Source organism: Hemitrygon akajei, chromosome 31 (assembly GCF_048418815.1).
Source record: "Hemitrygon akajei chromosome 31, sHemAka1.3, whole genome shotgun sequence".
Lineage (NCBI taxonomy): Eukaryota > Metazoa > Chordata > Chondrichthyes > Myliobatiformes > Dasyatidae > Hemitrygon > Hemitrygon akajei.
This window is the reverse complement of record NC_133154.1, coordinates 4,042,121-4,062,563: the sequence shown is the minus strand read 5'-3', so window position 1 is coordinate 4,062,563 and position 20,443 is coordinate 4,042,121. Positions and strand designations below refer to the sequence as shown.

General features: G+C 44.3%; 1 protein-coding gene across 2 annotated transcripts in view; it reads right to left on the bottom strand.

Annotated features, from left to right (window-relative positions):
* Positions 1–20,443, bottom strand: part of LOC140718966 (interleukin-2 receptor subunit beta-like) — a 70,205-nt gene that overhangs the window by 11,468 nt on the left and 38,294 nt on the right. For both annotated transcript variants that reach the window (XM_073033259.1, XM_073033261.1), the window contains exons 3-9: positions 17,782–17,860; positions 17,522–17,642; positions 13,946–14,115; positions 8,813–8,958; positions 6,778–6,967; positions 5,085–5,178; positions 1,885–1,975 (exon numbers count right to left, since the gene is read on the bottom strand). In XM_073033259.1, the coding sequence (XP_072889360.1) occupies positions 1,885–1,975; positions 5,085–5,178; positions 6,778–6,967; positions 8,813–8,958; positions 13,946–14,115; positions 17,522–17,642; positions 17,782–17,848 (879 nt within the window). In that variant the 5' untranslated portion in view covers positions 17,849–17,860. The remainder of the gene's footprint in view (positions 1–1,884; positions 1,976–5,084; positions 5,179–6,777; positions 6,968–8,812; positions 8,959–13,945; positions 14,116–17,521; positions 17,643–17,781; positions 17,861–20,443) is intronic.

The window sequence follows — 20,443 nt, the reverse complement described above, 5'->3', positions numbered from 1 at the left end:
AATAACTCGGACTTTGCGGCTGTCTACAGCAATGGATTCCACAGGTTCACCACTCGGGGTTGCCAATTTTTTTAATGCCATGGACCAATACCATTAACCAAGGGGTCCTAACCCTGAACCATCTTGTGGCTAAAATTCCTCCTCATCTCTGTACTAATGTGGCATCCCTCTAATCTGAGGTTGTGCCCTCTGGTCCTAGACTGTCCCACTATAGGAAACATCCTCTCCGCATTCACTCTATCTGTGTCCTCTGGTCCTAGACACCCCCACTATAGGAAACATCCTCTCCACATCCACTCTATCTGTGTCCTCTGGTCCCAGACTCCCCCACTATAGGAAACATCCTCTCCACATCCACTCTATCTGTGTCCTGTGGTCCTAGACTCCCCCACTATAGGAATCACCCTCTCCACATCCACTCTATCTGTGTTCTCTGGTCCCAGACTCCCCCAGTATAGGAAACATCCTCTCCACATCCACTCTATCTGTGTCCTCTGGTCCCAGACTCCCCCACTATAGGAAACATCCTCTCCGCATCCACTCTATCTGTGTCCTCTGGTCCTAGACACCCCCACTATAGGAAACATCCTCTCCACATCCACTCTATCTGTGTCCTCAGGTCCGAGACTTCCCCACTATAGGAAACATCCTCTCCACATCCACTCTATCTGTGTCCTCTGGTCCCAGACTCCCCCACTATAGGAAACATCCTCTCCACATCCACTCTATCTGTGTCCTCTGGTCCTAGACTCCCCCACTATAGGAAACATCCTCTCCACATCCACTCTATCTGTGTCCTCTGGTCCCAGACTCCCCCAGTATAGGAAACATCCTCTCCACATCCACTCTATCTGTGTTCTCTGGTCCCAGACTCCCCCAGTATAGGAAACATCCTCTCCACATCCACTCTATCTGTGTCCTCTGGTCCCAGACTCCCCCACTATAGGAAACATCCTCTCCGCATCCACTCTATCTGTGTCCTCTGGTCCTAGACACCCCCACTATGGGAAACATCCTCTCCACATCCACTCTATCTGTGTCCTCTGGTCCTAGACTCCCCCACTATAGGAAACATCCTCTCCACATCCACTCTATCTGTACCCTCTGGTCCTAGACTCCCCCACTACAGGAAACATCCTCTCCACATCCACTCTATCTGTGTCCTCTGGTCCTAGACACCCCCACTATAGGAAACATCCTCTCCACATCCACTCTATCTGTGTCCTCTGGTCCTAGACTCCCCCACTATGGGAAACATCCTCTCCACATCCACTCTATCTGTGTCCTCTGGTCCTAGACACCCCCACTATGGGAAACATCCTCTCCACATCCACTCTATCTGTGTCCTCTGGTCCTAGACTCCCCCACTATAGGAAACATCCTCTCCACATCCACTCTATCTGTACCCTCTGGTCCTAGACTCCCCCACTACAGGAAACATCCTCTCCACATCCACTCTATCTGTGTCCTCTGGTCCTAGACTCCCCCACTATGGGAAACATCCTCTCCACATCCACTCTATCTGTGTCCTCTGGTCCTAGACACCCCCACTATGGGAAACATCCTCTCCACATCCACTCTATCTGTGTCCTCTGGTCCTAGACTCCCCCACTATAGGAAACATCCTCTCCACATCCACTCTATCTGTACCCTCTGGTCCTAGACTCCCCCACTACAGGAAACATCCTCTCCACATCTACTCTATCTGTGTCCTCTGGTCCTAGACTCCCCCACCATAGGAAACATCCTCTCCACATCCACTCTATCTGTGTCCTCTGGTCCTAGACTCACCCAGTATAGGAAACATCCTCTCCACATCCACTCTATCCAGGCCTTTCAATTTTCAGTATTGGTTGAGGCATTGGAGCAAGAGTTCTGACTCACCTGGAAGTTGCCGCCGTAGGTAGAATTCAGCTCATAAAAGAATTTGCCAGGATCGGGTATGGAGAGCCAACGGGGAGGCTTCTTTCTGGATCTAAAGACAATCAAATTCCTCATTAGGACCCTGGGTGAAAGGGGTGATCAAACAAAGGAGGGTAGAGAGGTGGTGGAAAACAATATCGAGCACAAAGGAAAGGGGCTATTGAGGAAGAAGCAACACATATAGAGTGCTGGAGGAGCCCAGCTGGTCAGGTGCCATCTATGGAAAGGAATAAACTGTTGACATTTTGGGCTGAGACCCTTCAGCTGCTTATTCCCTTCCACAGACGCTGCCTGACCATAGAACATTTCTGCAAAGTGCAGGCCATTCGGCCATGATGTTGTGCACGTGGCCAAGTGGTTAAGGCTTTGGGCTGGTGATCTGAAGGTCGTGAGTTCGAGCCCCAGCCGAGGCAGCGTGCGTGTCCTTGAGCAAGGCACTTAACCACACACTGCTCCTGCACGTTTATAGCCCAGTGGCGGCGGTTGGTGTAGTATGGACAAAACAAGACCTTTTAACCTACCGTAAGGCCAATTTAACCCCTTCCTCCTACATAACCCTCCATTAGTCTAAAACTAGAGGGCATAGATTTAAGGTGAGAAGGGGAAGGGCTTGAAGAGGACCTGAAGGACACAGAAGATGGTGGATGTAAGGTACAAGTTACCAGAGGAAGTGGTAGAGCCAGGTAATGTTTAAAAGACATTTGGACAGGTAGGAAAGAAGGATGTGGGCTACACACAGGCAACTGAAACTGGCTCAGGTGGCCAACTTGATCTGCGCAATAAGGAGGGCCTGTTTTCAGGCAGTATAACTCAATGGGCTTTTAAGAAAAGCTGAAGAACTTACAGGTTCTATCACAAGTGCTGACCAGATTCATTTATTATGGGAAACACAACACAATCATACCCTCAAATCAAATCAACAAGCTCCAAAACCTGGGCCTCTGTAGTTCCCTCTACTTCCTCACTGGGAGACCACAGTCTGGACAGATGGGGAAAGACGTCTCCTCCTTGCAGACTATCAACACTGGTGCACCTCACGGATGTGTACCGAGCCCACATGGTTGTGTGGCCAGGCACAGCTCAAACACCATCGATAAACCTGCTGATGACACAACTGTTGTTGGCGGAATTTCACATGGTGATGAGGAAGCCCACAGGAGGGGTTAGATTGGTCATATCAGCAACCTCGCACACAGTGTCAGTAACACCAAGGAATTGATTGCGAACTTCAGGGAGGGGGAGGTAAGGGAACAAACACCAGTCCTCATCGAAGAGTCTGCGGTGGCAGCAGTTCCAGGTTCCAGGGTGCCAGCATCTCTGAGTATCTGACATACCGATGCAACTACAAAGAAGGCACAGCAGCGGCTATACTTCATTAGGAGTTTGAGGAGAATTGGTTTATCACCAAAGAAACTCTGTGGACACCATTCTAACTGGTCACATCACTGCCTGGTGTGGAGGGGCCACTGCACAGGATCGGAAAAAGCTGCAGAAAGCTGTAAACTCAGCCAGCTCCATCATGGGCACTAGCCTCCCCAGCATCCAGGACACCTTCAAAAGGTGGTATCCATTACTAAGGACCCCTATCACCCAGGACATGCCCTCTTCTCCTCAGGGAGGAGGTACAGGAGCTTGAAGACACACACTCAATGTTTCATTAATGTTTAGTTGGTGAGAATAAGCAGGAAGACAGTTCAGAACTGTTTCGCTCTCTGGAGTTTCAAGCATTCAATCATGGAGATGCCAGAAAGTGAAATGTGAAACAATTTCACTACTTCAACAAGTAAGGAGCGATGAAGAATTTGAATAATCTTGAATGTTGCAATGAAAGTGAAGATTTGGTGGACACAATCGTGGAAAGGGTTGTATTAACGTCCATTATTTACACTAGGAGTCCGTGCCGATTGTGTTCACTTACAGTCAAGAGAATGCAGCACTGATGAATTCCTCTGTCGATAACTATTACACAGTTTTATAGCACTGTAGTAGTACTGATAGTGCTCTAATTTGTTCTGCATTTCATTTAAATATGTAATTTGTTGCTTTGCCTTTTTTTTATACCTTTTTAACTATTTCCCATGAAACTTCAGCTAATTGGGGCAACCATTTAATTGGACCAAAATGTACTGGTCCTGATGTGCCCCAGTTAATTGAATTCCGCTGTACAGTATGTATTTATAGTTCATATTGTAGTTCATAGTTTTTATTATTAACTACTGCAATGTCCTGCTGCCACAAAGCAACAAATTTCACAGCACATGCCAGTGATATTAAACCTGATTCTGATAAACTCATGAGCAAGACCTGCAGTTTTGAAGTTCTATATAGAAAGTTATTATCTTATCTAATGCCCCCTGTGCTGCATGGCTACAGTTGCTGCCCAGCATCTCGTGGGTAAGTGTGAAATACTGACTTTTTACTTCCCTTTCATCTGTCAGGATGTTGTACTATCTTCCATGGGCATGGGCCATACATTGTGCACATTAACAGATCTCCTGACTGTGTAGGGTTGGGGCACGGGGCCTCACTTCCTCTCTACCTCCTCATTGTTACCACGAGCAAAAGCATCACACAAGTTGCACAATTTTGGGGTGATCTCATTGAAACCTGTCCAATGGTGAAAGGTCTTGATAGAGGAGATGTGGAGAGGATGTCTCCCATGGTGGGAGCATTTAAGACTAGAGGACACAGTCTCAGAACAAGGAGCACCCTTTTAGAACTGAAATGAGGAGGAATTTATTTCGCCAGAGTCTGGAGAATCTGTGGAATTCATTGCCACAGACACAGCCAAGTCTTTACAAATATTTAAGGCAGATTTTATTACATTCTTGACTAGTCAGGCCATGAAGGGATATGGGGAGAAGGCAGGAGATTAGGACTGAAAGGAAAATTGGATCAGCCATGATGAAATGGCGGAGCAGACTTGATGGGCCAAATGGCCTAATTCTGCTCCTATATCTTCTGGTCTTGTGGTCTAATTTTCATCTGGAGGTTAAACCAAGTGGACATTTGTAAACATAGACAACATACCCCGGGCAGAGAGGGAGTTGTTTTCAGCATTTGAAATCAAGAAGTAAGTAGAAAATCTCTTCAGCATCAAAACATCATCACCTAATTTCACTTCTACCTGAGGTAAACTCAGATGTTCTGGGCCATCTTACCTTCTCATGCACAGCTGCCCGATGAGCAGAATGGCGATGGTAAACAGGATTCCGCTCAGTGAGAGGGCGATCCACAGGTCTCCGCTGAATTTAGCTGGAAGAAGGCAGAAAAACAGTTCAGTGGAACAGCCGGTTGGTCTATGTGCCCAGGAGATAAACTAGCTTCAACTGAGTACATTAACAATGCTTTTCCAGTGAGCAAGCAAGTCTCAAGGTTGTATAATTTATGCATTCTTTGATAATAACTGTACTTGAATCTTGAACCATCAAAGTCCCACAAATGTAAGATGAGATTTTGCCCTCAAAAAGGCAGCATCCATCATTAAGGACCCTCACCAACCAGGACATGCCCTCTTCTCAATGCTACCATCAAGGAGGAGGTAGAGGAGCCTGAAGACACACTCAACTATTGTGTATTTAATATTTCAATAATATTTGAGTAATCTTGAATATATACTATATATAAAGTTTGATTAAGCACTCTTGTCCATTTAAATAATTCATTACGGTTTATATGTAAAAATGTGTTAACTGCATACGCCATCACGCTTCTACGTGATACATGATGACCTCACTTAAAGTAAACACGATCTACACCCGTATCGCAGACTCCCTGCGTCTTCATTTGAATTAGTTTAATGTTTCGAAGTTACAATGCTTTAGGAACAGCTTCTTCCCCTGCGCTATCGGATCTCTGAGTGGGCAACCCCTTGAACACCACCTTGGTGTAGCTTTTAGCTCTCTCTTCGCTGTGAACTTTGAAAAGGTTAATGCAGCTGGCAATCTGCTGGAGGGACTCAGACGTTAAATAGCATCCGCGAAGGAAGGGAACTGTCGATATTTCAAATTCCAAAGTAAATTTATCAACAAAGAACATGTGTGTCACCATATACAACCCTGAGATATGTTTTCTAGAGGGCATTCGGAGTAGAACGATGTATCAATGAAAACAAAGAATGACGAGAAGCCCTGCTCAGGGACTGAGACTGGAGAAGGCAGATAGACGGCTGCCATAATGAGAGGGAGGGGTGGGGGTGTTGAAACAGGGCCAATGGGTGAATGGTGGTGAAGATGATAGACGGATCCAGGATCACATTTATTCACCAGATGTGATTACATGAATTAGTAATTTGCTGTGGTGCGTTGGCTCAACACGTAACAAAAAAGCACCATTATGAAGAATAAAGAATTATATAAAATAAAGTATGGATATGGAATAAAATGTGCAGAAATACATAAAGATCAGCATTATAAAAAGTGATCATAATGACTATCACATTGGATCATGTTGATTGTAACATCACATTGGAATTCACGGCAGTAGAGCCGAAGTCATTGAGGTTATTTAAAGCAGAGCTTGATGGTTTCTTACTTAATCAAGGCATCAAAGGTTACAGGGAGAAAGCAGGAGAATGGGGTTGAGAGGATGATAAGTCAGCCATGATGTAATGGCAGAGCAGACTCGATGGGCTGAATGGCCCAATTCTGCTCCTATGTCTTATGGACCTTTGGTCTTCAGTTCCACCATTTTTTTGAAATGTATACTTCGCTAGAGGTGACTTCAAATTCAGTGGTCAACTGCACGGTCACTAATTGTGTGTGTTGTGAGCTGTGTTCATTCCCTCGTAAGATCTGGGCATGCTGTACGCCCTCTCTACAGACCATTGCTGTTCTATAGGTAATTCCACTTTACCAGCTGCGGGTTTGGATTCCTGAGTTTTCCACTTCAGTGTCTGGCTCCATTTACTCCAGATGCTTTTGTAATTCTTAGTGTCCAGAATCCTCACTCGAATCTGCGCCACATAGGAGGAGTCGGCCTTCAAACTGGACAAGCCAATTTGTATTTCCCTTTCGTTTTGCTGGATCGGATACCTCTTGGCGTTCTGGAATCGGAACGTTTGACAGAGTCAGTAAAAGTGGAGATGATTTCAGGTGGAATGACAAAAGCCACTGCAGTGGTGACAACCCACCCTCTCATCCGGCCGAAATGAGGCGAGGCTATGGAAGTGGTGGCAAAGGAAGGGTTAGGCAACATCCAGGCAAGAAAGGTTTGCCGATAGTTGCAGTCAATCCTGGCAAGAAAGATCTTTGAAGAGCGTCGCTTCCTTTTGTACAGCAGGGGACTAGAGCCATTCGACACACAGAGACAAGATGAGGGCTTAACGGAAGATGCGAGGGATACACCAAAGAAAGGGCAATTACTTTATTAACTTCAAAGTATCATTGGTTATCCTATAGTTTCTGTTGACTTTTAGCACTACTATTGTGATTGGCGATTGATCATGCAAATAAGGAATTCGAACATACACAAGACTGATCAATATCCGTAACTGCATGTCACTTCTGTGTAAAAATGACATTACCCTATTCAGACAGTGTGGTTACAGGGTCCGGGCTGTTCTCCTTGTGTCCAATTAATAATGTGCGATCGAGGAATGAGTGCAAGTTCTCAGAGCCCAGTTAATTGATGGTGACAAGGTGACTAATGCATTGGCAGGCTTGGAGTTCTCGCCTGGAACAGAGATGGTTTCTGAGGAGATTTGGGGCCTGGTACACCAAGGACAGGTTCCTCCTCCTGAGATTGGGGGACAGGGACCTTGCGGGATGTTTTTATTTGCTCCTCACTTTTTTCTCCTCCAGTAGTTTCTTTCTCTCTCAGGAGATCACATGAAAGAATGGACGGTACATGACTTCTGATGAAAGTGATCGGCAGAAGAATAGACTCTGAGAGCAAGAGAAAGAAAGAGAGTGTGTGACTGGAAGGGCTACTGGGAATGAGGACCAATGCGAGCTCTACTGGGAATGAGGACCAATGCGAGCTCTACTGGGAATGAGGACTAATGCGAGCTCTACTGGGAATTAGGACAAATGCGAGCTCTGCTGAGAATTAGGACCAATGGGAACTCTACTGGTAATGAGGACCAATGTGAGCTCTACTAGGAATTAGGACCAATGGGAGCTCTACTGGGAATTAGGACAAATAGAACTCTACTGGGAATGAGGACCAATGAAACTCTCCTGGGAATTAGGACCAATGGGAATGCTACGGGGAATTAGGACCAATGGGAACTCTACAGGGAACAAACATGGTCACCTTTTCTCAGTCATCAAAATATGTCGGTACATCCAGCTCTCCTTAGCCAGGTTGCAGCCATATTAGCAAGGTTGCCTTGGTCATTGACTCAAACTGCTGATAGTCATCCCTCCAACCTCTCACCCCACAATGTCCCAGCGTCAGAAATTCGAATTCACCCCCTCCTCCCCGTCTCAATTCCACCTGCTGTCACCACCCCCCCCTCACCCCGGACTCAACCTTTCCTCACAGGGCAGGACATGTTCCCTAATTCAGATGCGCATCTTGGAATGTGGGTGCTACAGAATTCTGGACTCAGATCTTTAATACAACAGAACAAAGATATTTATTTATTTAGAGATATAGTGCAGAAGTGGGCCTTCCAGCCCTTCGAGCTGCACTCCCCCCCCCCCCCCCCAGCATCTAGAATTAACCGTAACCTAACCATGAAGCAAATTACCATGACCAAGTAACCTATTAAACGTTACAGCTTTGGACTGTGGGAGGAAACCAGGGTACCCAGAGAAAACCAACACATTCCACGGGGAGGACGTACAGAGGTCACCGGGATTGAACTCCAAAGTCTGACACCCCGAGCGTCTAACCGCTACGTTACCGTGGCGCCAGTGAGATACGGTGCGCCAATCGAACTTACTTTCCAGGGCTCAGTCTCGAGTTTGTATCGAATCTCGAATTCCATTTTGTCATGGAAAAGATCTTCGTGTTTAGTCTCCCAGGACAGCTTAATCATGGTGTCGGTATTATTGACCACGTTCAGGTTGAACGGAGGCTGCAGCTGGACTATAAATAACAAAAGGAAATATTAAAAATTACCTTCCTGTAATGCCTGCTCTCAGATTACCAAAGCAGACATCACAGGCACTGCTTCACCGTCTGCACTCTGGTCATGATGTACAGTGCAGAGCATTCAATAAGACCATAAGATATAGGAGCAGAATTAGGCCATTCGGCCCATCCAGTCTGTTCTGCCATTCAATTATGGCTTAATTCCCTCTCAGCTTCATTCTCTGACTATTCCCGTAACCTCTGACTAGGTTCACTAATCAAGAACCTGTCATCCTCCGCTTTAAATATATCCAATGATGTGGCCTCCACAGCTGTCCGTACCAACAAATTCCACAGATTCCCCACCCTCTGGCTAAAGAAATTCCTCTGCATCTCTTTTCTAAAGGGAGGTCCTTCTATTCAGCTGCTGCGCCCTCTGGTCCTGGACTCTCATACTAAAGGAAATATCCTTTCCACGTCCACTCTGTCCAGGCCTTTCAGCAGTCAATCAGTTTCAATGAGATCCCCCCCACAATTCCCAATACGTTGGAAAAGGAGGATTAAGGCAGCTAATCAAATTTCAAAACCTCCTCCGTCATTTAGAACATATGACAGACACTCAGTGGCCACTTTATTAGGTACACCCGTTCACCTGCTCGTTAATGCAAATATCTAATCAGCCAATCGTGCGGCAGCAACTCAATGCACAAAAACATGCAGACATGGTCAAGAAGTTCAGCTGTTGCTCAGAAGAGTTTGACCCTGAATTGAGTATTGGTGCAGCAAAAAACAAGTGAAGCTTTCACATGCTAGGCCTATATTTGAGCCTGATCATGTCACTTAGCAGGAAAACCTTTATTCAAAGTCTTGTATGAAATTGTGACTTAGGCTATATTTTTATTCATATTGCTTTGGCTTATGGTTTTTAGTAACTTTACTATTTAATATCAATTAATTTTCATGTTGTAAATATCATTAATTAAAATCAATTTACATTAAATCTATTGAGCCTACCTTTAGAAAAAACAAATCCCATTTTGGCTTAAGCCAGTTATTTAACAGAAATTAATTATATTTGCCTTATGAGTTTATAAAATTCATGAAAGGAAGAGAAAGTGATTAATTTCAAGAAAGGTAAGCTAAGCTTAACTAACTTTTATTTTCAAGAAAGGTTGGCTAAAAATTCATTCTCTACTCAAAAGATCATTGACAATTATTGTACCTCCAGCTTACTGATCATGCTAATGTACCATGAGCTGTAGATATAATATCAGACAGTCGTAAATCAAGGTAACTGGTCTTGCTGTGTCGCCTAGAAGACATTTTGCCAGCCATCTGAGACGCTCCTTCTGTTCTGCTCCATGGTGGGTAGTTTTCCGGCTTATAAACTCTGAGTTGTTTCAAGCAATCACATGATGGCCGTTAAGCGTCGCAGAGGCAATGAGAGGGTCACTAGTCTTATCTCTCCATGAATGGAGGTGTGACACATTGAGGAAACGCCAGGGTAGAGATGTCAGGACTGCATTGTAAGTAGGTGGTGGTGTACCCCACCCCTTCGATCAGCGATGGGTTTTCCAGTTTGACCAAGATAGCTTCTTTAACCCCTCTTTCAAACTGCCTGTCCTCCCTGTCCAAAATGCGCACATTGTTATCATCAAAGGAGTGTCCCTCGTCCTTTATGAGTAGAATGTTAGCCCTATGTTGGGCCATCCGTTTGTGAAATGGTAGTTTTGTCTCACAGATCCGTGCAGATCTCATTGCATTGGATAGCACATACAATATTGCTGTGTGTCAGTTTTGGTGTAGTATCTTTAGATTTACTACTGCTTGATATACAATAACCTGGTTGACTGAGAACCTTCATAGACGTGTAGATATAGTAATTTTTATGCAGGGGTTCCTCAGACCTGAAAATTATTTCAAGAGGGAAAGGGTCGAAAGCGGCTGCTCTAGATTTACAGAGAATGGTGTGATAAACAACAAAAGAAATTCAGTGAGAACAGTATGGGCAAAAACACCTTGTTGATGAGAGAGGTCAGGGGAGAACGGCCAGACTGGTTCGAGCTGACAGGAAGGCGACAGTAACTCAGATAACCACACGTTACAACAGTGGTGTGCGAAGGAGCATCTCTGAATGCACAACACGTCGAACCTCAAAGTGGACGGGCTACAGCAGCAGAAGACCACGAACATACACTCAGTGGCCACTTTATTAGGTACAGGAGACATCGAACAAAGTGGCCACCGAGGGCAGACGACGTGAAATTTGCGGCAGCGGTACGGTGCAGGAATACAACATTAACGTAGATTTCACAAATAAATGCAGAAAAAAAATAACAAGGTAGTGTAGGTCGTGGGGTCACGGACCATTCAGAAAGCTGGTGGCGGAGGGGAAGAAGCTCTCTCTGAGTTATTGAGTGTGGGTATCCAGGTTGCTGATGGTAGCAATGACATTTATATTATGTAACAAAATTTATTTGGAATTTGTGTATAGATTTTCATAAACTTGATGGCATTTTCTTTATTTTCCTGTAAATGCCTGTCAGAAAATGAATGTGAGGGCAGGACTGTATACGGTAACATAGGCACACCTTGATAATAACTTTACTTTGAACTTTGAAAAGAGGGCATGACCCATATGGGCAGGTCCTCAGAGACGGGTGGCGTGCTCTTCAGTCAGCACCCCTGGAAGATGTCCTCGATGGTGGGGATGGGGGTTGTCCAGTGATGGAGCTGTGGGGGGGGGGGTCTACAACCCTTCCCCATCCCTTCCCCATCCCGTGCATGGGAGCCTCCAGACCAGGGGGTGATGTAACCCCTCCGACCTATCGCAGGTGGTATCAGAGGATGGGGATGATCTCATTTACAGTGACATCATGGTTAGCACAATGCTTTACAGAGCCGGTGACCCGGGTTCGATTCTGACCACTGCCTCAATGAAGACCGGAACGGGGTAATTTCTGGGATTAACGCGCTTTGCCCTTTCGCTGTGGAGCGAAAGAATGAAAAGGTCGTGAAAGTCAGAAACATTTCTATTTTTTTACTTTACACAGATCTAGTGAATATAAAAGCAAGGAAGTGAAGCTAAAGCTGTGGCAGATGGCGGTTGAGCCACAGTTAGAACATCACACACCATTCTGAAAATCAGGGCTTTTCCCCCACGAGAAATAAAAGGTTAAATGAATCGTATTAGACTTTTGAAAGATTTTTAGATGGTAAACAGTTACACCCATCGACGATCGAGACGAGGGGAATTAGCAGCAGGCGAATGAAACGTTGAGCTTGTTTCTCCGCAGAGAGTCATCGGAAGACGCCATTACAAAGAAGGCACGATTCATCAGGAGTTTGAGGAGATCTGGTCTGTCACCACAGGCTCTCGCAAATTCCTACAGACGTACCCTTGAGAGCTTTCTAATTGTTTTCATTGCTGTCCAGTACGGAGGGACCGCTGCTCAGGATTAGAAAAAGCTGCAGGAGGTTGTAAACTCAGCCAATGTCGAAGACACGTTCAAAAGGCGATGCCTCAGAAAGGTGGTATCTATCATCAAGGACTCCCATCACATGCCCGCTTCCCATTGCTGCCACTGGGGGGTGGGGGGGGCTCTCCTTTTGCACCACTTACATATATACTTACTATAATTTATGGTTTTTAATTATTTTGTATTGCATTGTACTGTTGCCATAAACAACAAATTTCATGACATGTCAGTGATGTTAAACCTGAATTTGATTCGGAAAATTTCTCAGTGGAAAGCAAGGCCTGCGAGTGTTGGAATATTCAGTGCTTTCTCTACCTTCCCACTGGAATCTGTGGATCGGGAAAAGAAGGAATCCAGGCCTGTTCATAGCTGCTGCCTACTTAGTCACAATCCCGATAATTACAATACTGTGCAAAGGTCTATAAAGCTCGGGTGCCGATGACTTTTGCACAGTACTGTAGTAATTTTATGTATTGCACTGTACTGCTGCAAAAAAACCCAAATTTCAAGACATATGTCAGTGATGATAGACCTGATTCCGATGTGGGTCCCTATTGTGGACTGAGAGTGGGAAGGAGGCAGTGGAGGGGAATCATGGTTGGGGAAAGGGGGAAGGGAGAGGGGAGGAAGCGAGAAGCACCAGAGAAACATTTTGTAATGATCAATAAAACACTTGTTTGGAATCAAATGACCTTGCCTGGTGTCTCAGGGTTGGGTGTGTCTGTGCCCGTGCCACCCCCTTCTCTGCCACCCGTCCCACACCCCTCCCTTGGCACTCCACCCTCACTACTGCCAACATCCTTTGCTCCTGCCAGATTTACAAACTCGCTCTCCACTCCACGTTGACAAATACAGTCATGTGCAAAAGCCTTAGGCAACCTAGCCATATATATGTTCTTCAGACTTTTGTAAGGCACTATATCTGCAGTACCATGTGCAGTTTGGGGCCCTTTATCAATGGAGAGGATCCAGAGGAGATTCCTGAGAATGATTCTGGCAATGAAAGGGTTAACACACGAGGAACATTTGATGGCTCTGGGCCTGTACTCACTGAAGTTTAGAAGAAAGGGGGTGGGGGATCTCCTTGAAACCTGCCGAATATTGAAGGAGTGGACTTGGAGAGGATGTTTCCTATAATGGGGCAGAGGGCACAGAGAGATGCACCTTTAGAACAGAGATGAGGAGAGATTTCCTTAGCTGGATGGCTGTGGAGGCCAAGTCATTTGGATATATTTAAAACAGAGGTTGATAGGTTCTTGGTGAGTCAGGGTGTCAAAGGAGAAGGCAGAAGAATGGGGTTGAGAGGGATAATAAATCAGCCATGATGGAATGGCAGAAATGGCAAGGCAGACTCGATGGGTTATATATTGTAGTTTTATATTTCTTATTGTAATGTATAGTCATTTTTAAAATATATTGTGCTGCACTGTTGCCACAAACCAAGTTTCACACCATACGTTGGTGATAAGAAACGTGATTCTGACTCTGCTCAGCAAACCTCTAACTGGCTGCCTTTCACTTACCGTTATCCTTTGGAATGAAGGCGTGAATCTTTGCAGCTTCTTTCATCAAACCGTCCTTGTTACACAGCAGCGTGATATTGAATTTCTGAGCCGCAGCAAAGTATTTAAAGGAAATTGTGCAGCTCCTCTCCTGCGCATTTTCCCGGCTGCAATTTTTCGGGAAACCTTTCCTTTAAGACACAGAAAGCAGAAGAACATGAGAATCAGGAGCTAAAAGAGCCCTCTTGACAGGAGACATTTTGGATTATTATAAGAACATATGACATTGGACAATGACCTGGCCTCCACAACCGTCTGTGGCAAAGAATTCCACAGATGCTCCACTCCCTGGCTAAATAAATTTCTCCTCATCTCTGTTCTAAAAGGACATTCCTCTATTTAGAGGCTGTGAGCTCTAGTCCAAAGCTTCCCCATTATAGAAAACATCCTCTCCACACCCATTCTATCTAGGCCTTTCAATATTCGATAGGTTTCAGTGAGATGCCCCTCTCATTCTTCTAAACTCCAGCAAGTACAGGCCCAGAGCCAATACATACTCCTCATAATGTTAACCCTTTCATTCCCAGAATCATTCTCGTGAACCTCCTCTGGACCCTGTCCAGCGCCAGCTCATCTTTTTTCCTTAGGTGAGGGGCCCAAAATGGCTCACAGTGGTATAGGTGTAGAAATTTGCGAGTGTCTTTGGTGGCAGACGAGTTCTCCTCAAATTCCTAATGAAATATAGCCGCTGTTGTAATTTCTTAGTAATATGTTGGACTGAAGATAGATGCTCAGAGACGTTGACACCCAGCATCTTGTAACTGCTCACCTTTTCCACTGCTGAAGTGTCAACTTGGGCCAAGACCCTTCATTCCTCTCCAGAGACACTGCCTGCCTGACCTGCTGAGTTCCTCCAGCAGTTTGTGTGTGTTGCTCTAGATTTCCAAGCATCTGCAGCATCTCTCGTGTTCAATGTAAACAGGAGCACTCTTCCCTCCTCCATCTGCCTATCACCCCTCGTCTTTGGATTGTGGGAGGGAACCAGAGCACCCACGCAGTCACAGGGAGAATGTGCGAACCTTTTATAGACAGCAGAGGGAACTGAACCCCGGTCTTATGGTTGGCACCGTACTCGTGTTAGGCCGACTGCTTCACTGCCGATTTTGGTAAATGCCTTTCCGAATGGCGGCAGTCAGTTCTGCTGTGCAAGGTGCTCCCGCAGTTCTGCTGGGGAGGCCGTTCCAGGAGGACAGGCCCAGTGACAGTGCAGGGTGAGGAGAAGTCTGTGGGGTTTCTCCTGTTACTGAGTTAGTAACCCACAGGCATGGGTTGTATGATCAAGGCAACAGGTCTGAGCATCTCTTAACACAACTACTTAATTCTTAGATTAGACTCTTTAACTATTATTTCCTTTGCAATTTAACAATGAATTGTGTTTGTATTTTATGTAGTTCTTATATGTATAACAGTTTAATATGCCTCTAGTACAGGGCTCCCATTCTTTTTTATGCCATGGAGTCTTATCGGGGGGGGGGGGGGGGCTATGGACCCCAGGTTGGGAACCCCTTTTCTAAAGGCTATAGAAAATATAATTCTGGAAAGCTCTGGAAGTTTCTTTGATGAATTACTTAAATAAGTGCTTTCTCATTGGTTCACTTTCACTGTAGTATTGAATAAGTACTTTCTTATTGGTTAGTTCTTATCTATAGATTTGAATGGAATTTTTCCTTAACTCAGCAGTATAAAATTAAATAGGCACTATCTTCAGTTCCTCTCTCTTCTTCCTCCCATGTTCTTGATATTTATTTATTTCTTACTTACTTATTTTCTATTTTGTATTTGCACAGTTTGCTGTTATTTGCATGTTGGTTGTTTGTCCATCCTGTTGGGTGTGATCTTTTATTGATTCTGTTATAGTTCTTAGATTTACTGAGTGTGCCCACAAGAAAATGAATCTCAGGGATGTATATGGTGACATCCATGTACTTTGATAATAAACTTACTTCGTACTAGTAGACTCCTATTATTGCCTATTCAATTTTCCTCTGTTCCATCAACTCTTAATAAAATAACCGTGAAGCAACAAGCTTGTGTGCCTCATTCCTGACTTCTAAAAGAAACTTGGATTTAAGCACCAGAATCCAACAACACCCAGTTTAAACTGTGAATGAATTATTAGATTGAAAAGCCGACATTAGCACAAGTCTTGCAATTAGACTAGCTTGGGAATTGGTTTATCAGTGTCGTGTGTACTGAGATAATGTGAAAGGATGAGATGCACAACGGATTGAGGAAGTGCAAGAAAGACAACAGCGCAATATAGAATAAAGTGTAACAATTACAGAGGAAGTGAAGAGCAGGCAAGTAATAAGGTGCAAGATAAGATAAGATACTTTATTTATCCTGAAGGAAATTATTGCTGCAAGGTTGCTCAGTCAGAAATATATACTTTAAAAATACAAAATACAAAATATAAGCATTGATTATAAGATCATAACGAGGTAGATTGTGAAAGGTTTAGAGTCCAATTTATCCTACTAGGGATTGATTTAATCTAGTCTTATTACAGTGGGGGGTGGGGGTAGAAGCTACCCTTGAGCCTGGTGGGATGTGCTTTCAGACTCTTATATCTTCTGTCTGATTTTATTTATCAATTGAAGGGTATAATGAATAAAAGGGCAAGAAAGAAAATCTTTCATGTTTTGTAAACTTTTTCTTGTCTGTCTTTTTCCAAGCTGTGCGGCAACAAACGCTATGTGTGTGGGAACATTTCAGTTACAGTGTGGCCATGCACCCATGCAGTGTAGAGGAAACAGTGACTGGCTCCGTAAAAACATCAGACATAGGATCAGAAATAGACCATCAGACCATAAGACTATTAGACCATCAGACCATCAAACTGTAAGACCATCAGACCATGTGACTATAAGACCATAAGACCATTTGCCATTAGACGATAAGACTGTGTAACATTTTCTTCCTCCAAGTCATCAGACTCCTCAATACTCAGAGTCTAGACTTACATCTACATCATTTATTATTATATTGAAATTTGTCCTCTGCTGTGCCTATTGTCTTGTTCATTAATTATTGTACTGCCCTGCACGGTTCTGTGCACCTTATGTAGTCCTGTGTAGGTCCGTAGTCTAGTGTAGTTTTTGTGGTGTTTTACGTAGTCTAGTGTAGCCTTGAGTTGTCTCACATAGTCTAGTGTAGTTTTGTGTTGTTTCATGTAGCACCAGGGTCCTGGAGGAACGTTGTTTTGTTTTTACTGTGTACTGTACCAGCAGTTTATGGTTGAACTGGTAATAAAAGCAACTTGAAACTTGACTTGACTTGAAGAATGTAAGACCATAGGACATGAGACCATGAGACATAAATCCACAAGAACATCAGACTATGGCATGTCCATTAAACTGTAAGACCATAAGACCTTTAGATCATAAAACTATAAGTCGATAAGACATAAGAGGAGAATTAGACCATTCGGGCCATCGAGTCTGATCTGCCATTCTGTTATGATTGATTTACTATCCTTCTCAACCCCTTCTCCCTGATGCCCTGACTAGTCATGTGAGGAGCAGTCATTTTACAAACCAATTGCCTTTGAATTCATCCACTCGCACTTCACACCGAGAACTGCCTTGGGAAACGTTCTGTGACCAGCAGCAAGTCATCAGCTTTTCGTAATCCACCAGGCACTTCAACTTCTTGTTTTCTAATGAAAAGACAAAATGGAGACCGGTGAGATCTGTCAATGTAGCTCAGAATCACAAAGCCCTTCTCCCACGTTGTGAGGTGACGCCAACAACGACATTTCCTGCTGGGAATTTGACAATTAAAAAATGGATACATACCACATTTATATCCAAGGGTCAAGGACCAGAAGGAAGCAGCAAAGATAATTAGGCTGGTTCTTTTCATCTTCCAGTACTTCTGGAAAACAAGAAGGTAAGAGACTCATTGTCACTCCCCTGAACTTGAACCACATTTTCTTCCCGGGTGTTAGGTACTCAAAGCTGGACCAGACAGAGACTGAAAAGATCTTGACCAGGCAAACAGTGGTGAGAGGGAAAACAGAGTGACAGTTCATCTCCACGTCTTGCAAATGGGAATATGTGGAGAACTTGAGCTGAGATGATGAGCAGTGAAGTCTTAAAGAGTCTTGAGATGCATAACCATTCATCACTACAGTGACTTGGAGAGATTCAGGGAATAGTGAAACTTTCTATAGATGCGTGATGGAGAGTATCTGACTGGCTGCATCATGGCCTGGTATGGAAACACCAATGCCCAATAATGGAAAGGTCTATGGATAGTGGTGAATACAGCCCAGTCCACCACAAGCGGAGACCTCCCCACCACTGAGCAAGGAGCGTTTCCTCAAGAAAGCAGCATCCATAATTAAGACCATGTTTTTCTCTTGCTGCTACACCAGGAAAGGGGTTCAAGGACCCTAGGCCCCATACCACCAGAGTCATGAACAAGTACTATCAGCGTGGATACCTCAACACTGAACTGATTCCACTACCTATGCACTCACTTTCATGGACTCCATAACTCATGTTCTCAGTATTATTATTATTTTTTTTATTTGCACAGTGTCTTCTTTTGCACATTGGGTGTTTGTCAATCCTTGGATGTGTGTAGCTTTTCACTGATTCTATTGTAGTTCTGAACACACCCGCTGTGGTGAAAAAGGCACGACAGTGCCTCTTTCACCTCAGACGGTTGAGGAAGTTCGGTATGGGCCCCCAAATCCTAAGAACTTTCTACAGGGACACAATTGAGAGCATCCTGACTGGCTGCATCACTGCCTGGTCTGGGAACTGTGCTTCCCTTAACTGCAGGACTCTGCAGAGAGTGGTGCAGACAGCCCAGCGCATCTGCAGTTGTGAACTTCCCATGATTCAGGGCATTTACAAAGACAGGTGTGTAAAGAGGGCCTGAAGGATCACTGGGGAACTGAGTCACCCCAGCCACAATCTATTCCAGCTGCTACCATCCGGGAAACGGTACCGCAGCATAAAAGCCAGGACCAAGAGGCTCCGGGACAGCTTCTTCCACCAGGCCATCAGGCTGATTAACTCATGCTGTATTTCTATGTTACATTCACTGTTCTATTTATTATAAATTATTAAAATTTACTATGATTGCACATTTAGACAGAGATGTAACGTAAAGATTTTTACTCCTCATGCATGTGAAGGATGTAAGAAATAAAGTCAATTCAATTTCTCTGTTCTGCTGTGCCTGCCTGTAAGGAAATGAATCTCACGGTAGTATATGCTGACATATACATACAGTACCTTCATAATAAATTTACTTTGAGCTTTGAACTTTGAATTTTCTTGCTATCCAGTGGATTGGAGAACAAAGGGTTTGGGGTTATTCTCTGGCAATATAAAGCTCAAGAGCAGTGATTCCCAACCTGAGGTCCATGAACCCCTTGTTTAATGGTATTGGCTGGTGGTGTGATAAAGGTTGGAAACTCCTGCTCCAGAGGGAACTGTTCATGGATGTTAGGTTGCACTTGGAACACTGTTAGCCTTATAGGGAGAAGTGTGTAGGTTTACTATGTGAGGGAACGAGTGAGCTTGTGAGGGAAGATCAGATAAAGTAGAGGATTATTGCACAGAATTTAGAACAGCTTTTTGATTTAGTAAATATCTTAAAGATAAAACAGAAAATCTGTGAACAAGAAGACAAAATGGACACCTCAAAGTGGCTGCACAAGTTTTGAAGGGTGGTTAAGAAGGAAAAGGGTGGATTGAGTTGAGAGTCACGAGGTAATGTTGCAGCTCTATAAAACTCTGGTTAGACCACATTGGAGTATTGTGATCTGTTCTGGTCACCTCATTATAGGACGGATGTGGAAGCTTTAGAAAGGTGCGGAGGGTATTTGGCAGGATGCTACCTGGTTTAGAGAACATGTCTTCTGAGAACAAGTTGAGCAAGCTAGGAGTGGAAGATGAGAGATGACTTGATAAAGGTAGATAAGATTATAAGAGACAAAGTGGAGAGCGAGAGCCTTTTTCTCAGGGTGTCAATGGTTAATACCAGAAGACATCCTTTTAAGGTGAGTGGAGGAAAGTAAAGGGGGATGTCATAGGGAGTTTTATTTTACCCAGATATTGGTAAGTGTCTAGATTGTATTGCTGGGGTAGAGGCTGATAGATTAGGGACATTTAAGGGACTTTTAGAAAGGTACGTAGATGAACGAAACATGGAGATTTATGCAGGAGGAAAGGGTTGATTGATCATGAAGTAGATTAAAATGTTTGCACAACATCATGTAGCAAGGGACCCGTACTGTATTGTAACTGTTCTGTGTTCCTCATTAAAATGCACAATGGCTTTTACTTGGCCACAGGTCACCATTATTGAACAGGAATAGCCTTGTGAGGTAACTGACTTCCTTCTGTTCCATCCTGGTCCCTGCTGTCTTCTTTAGGACCTTAATCTTGCCCATCCCACCCAACCTGAACCACACATAGTCCTCTGCCTCCATCTTCCTGC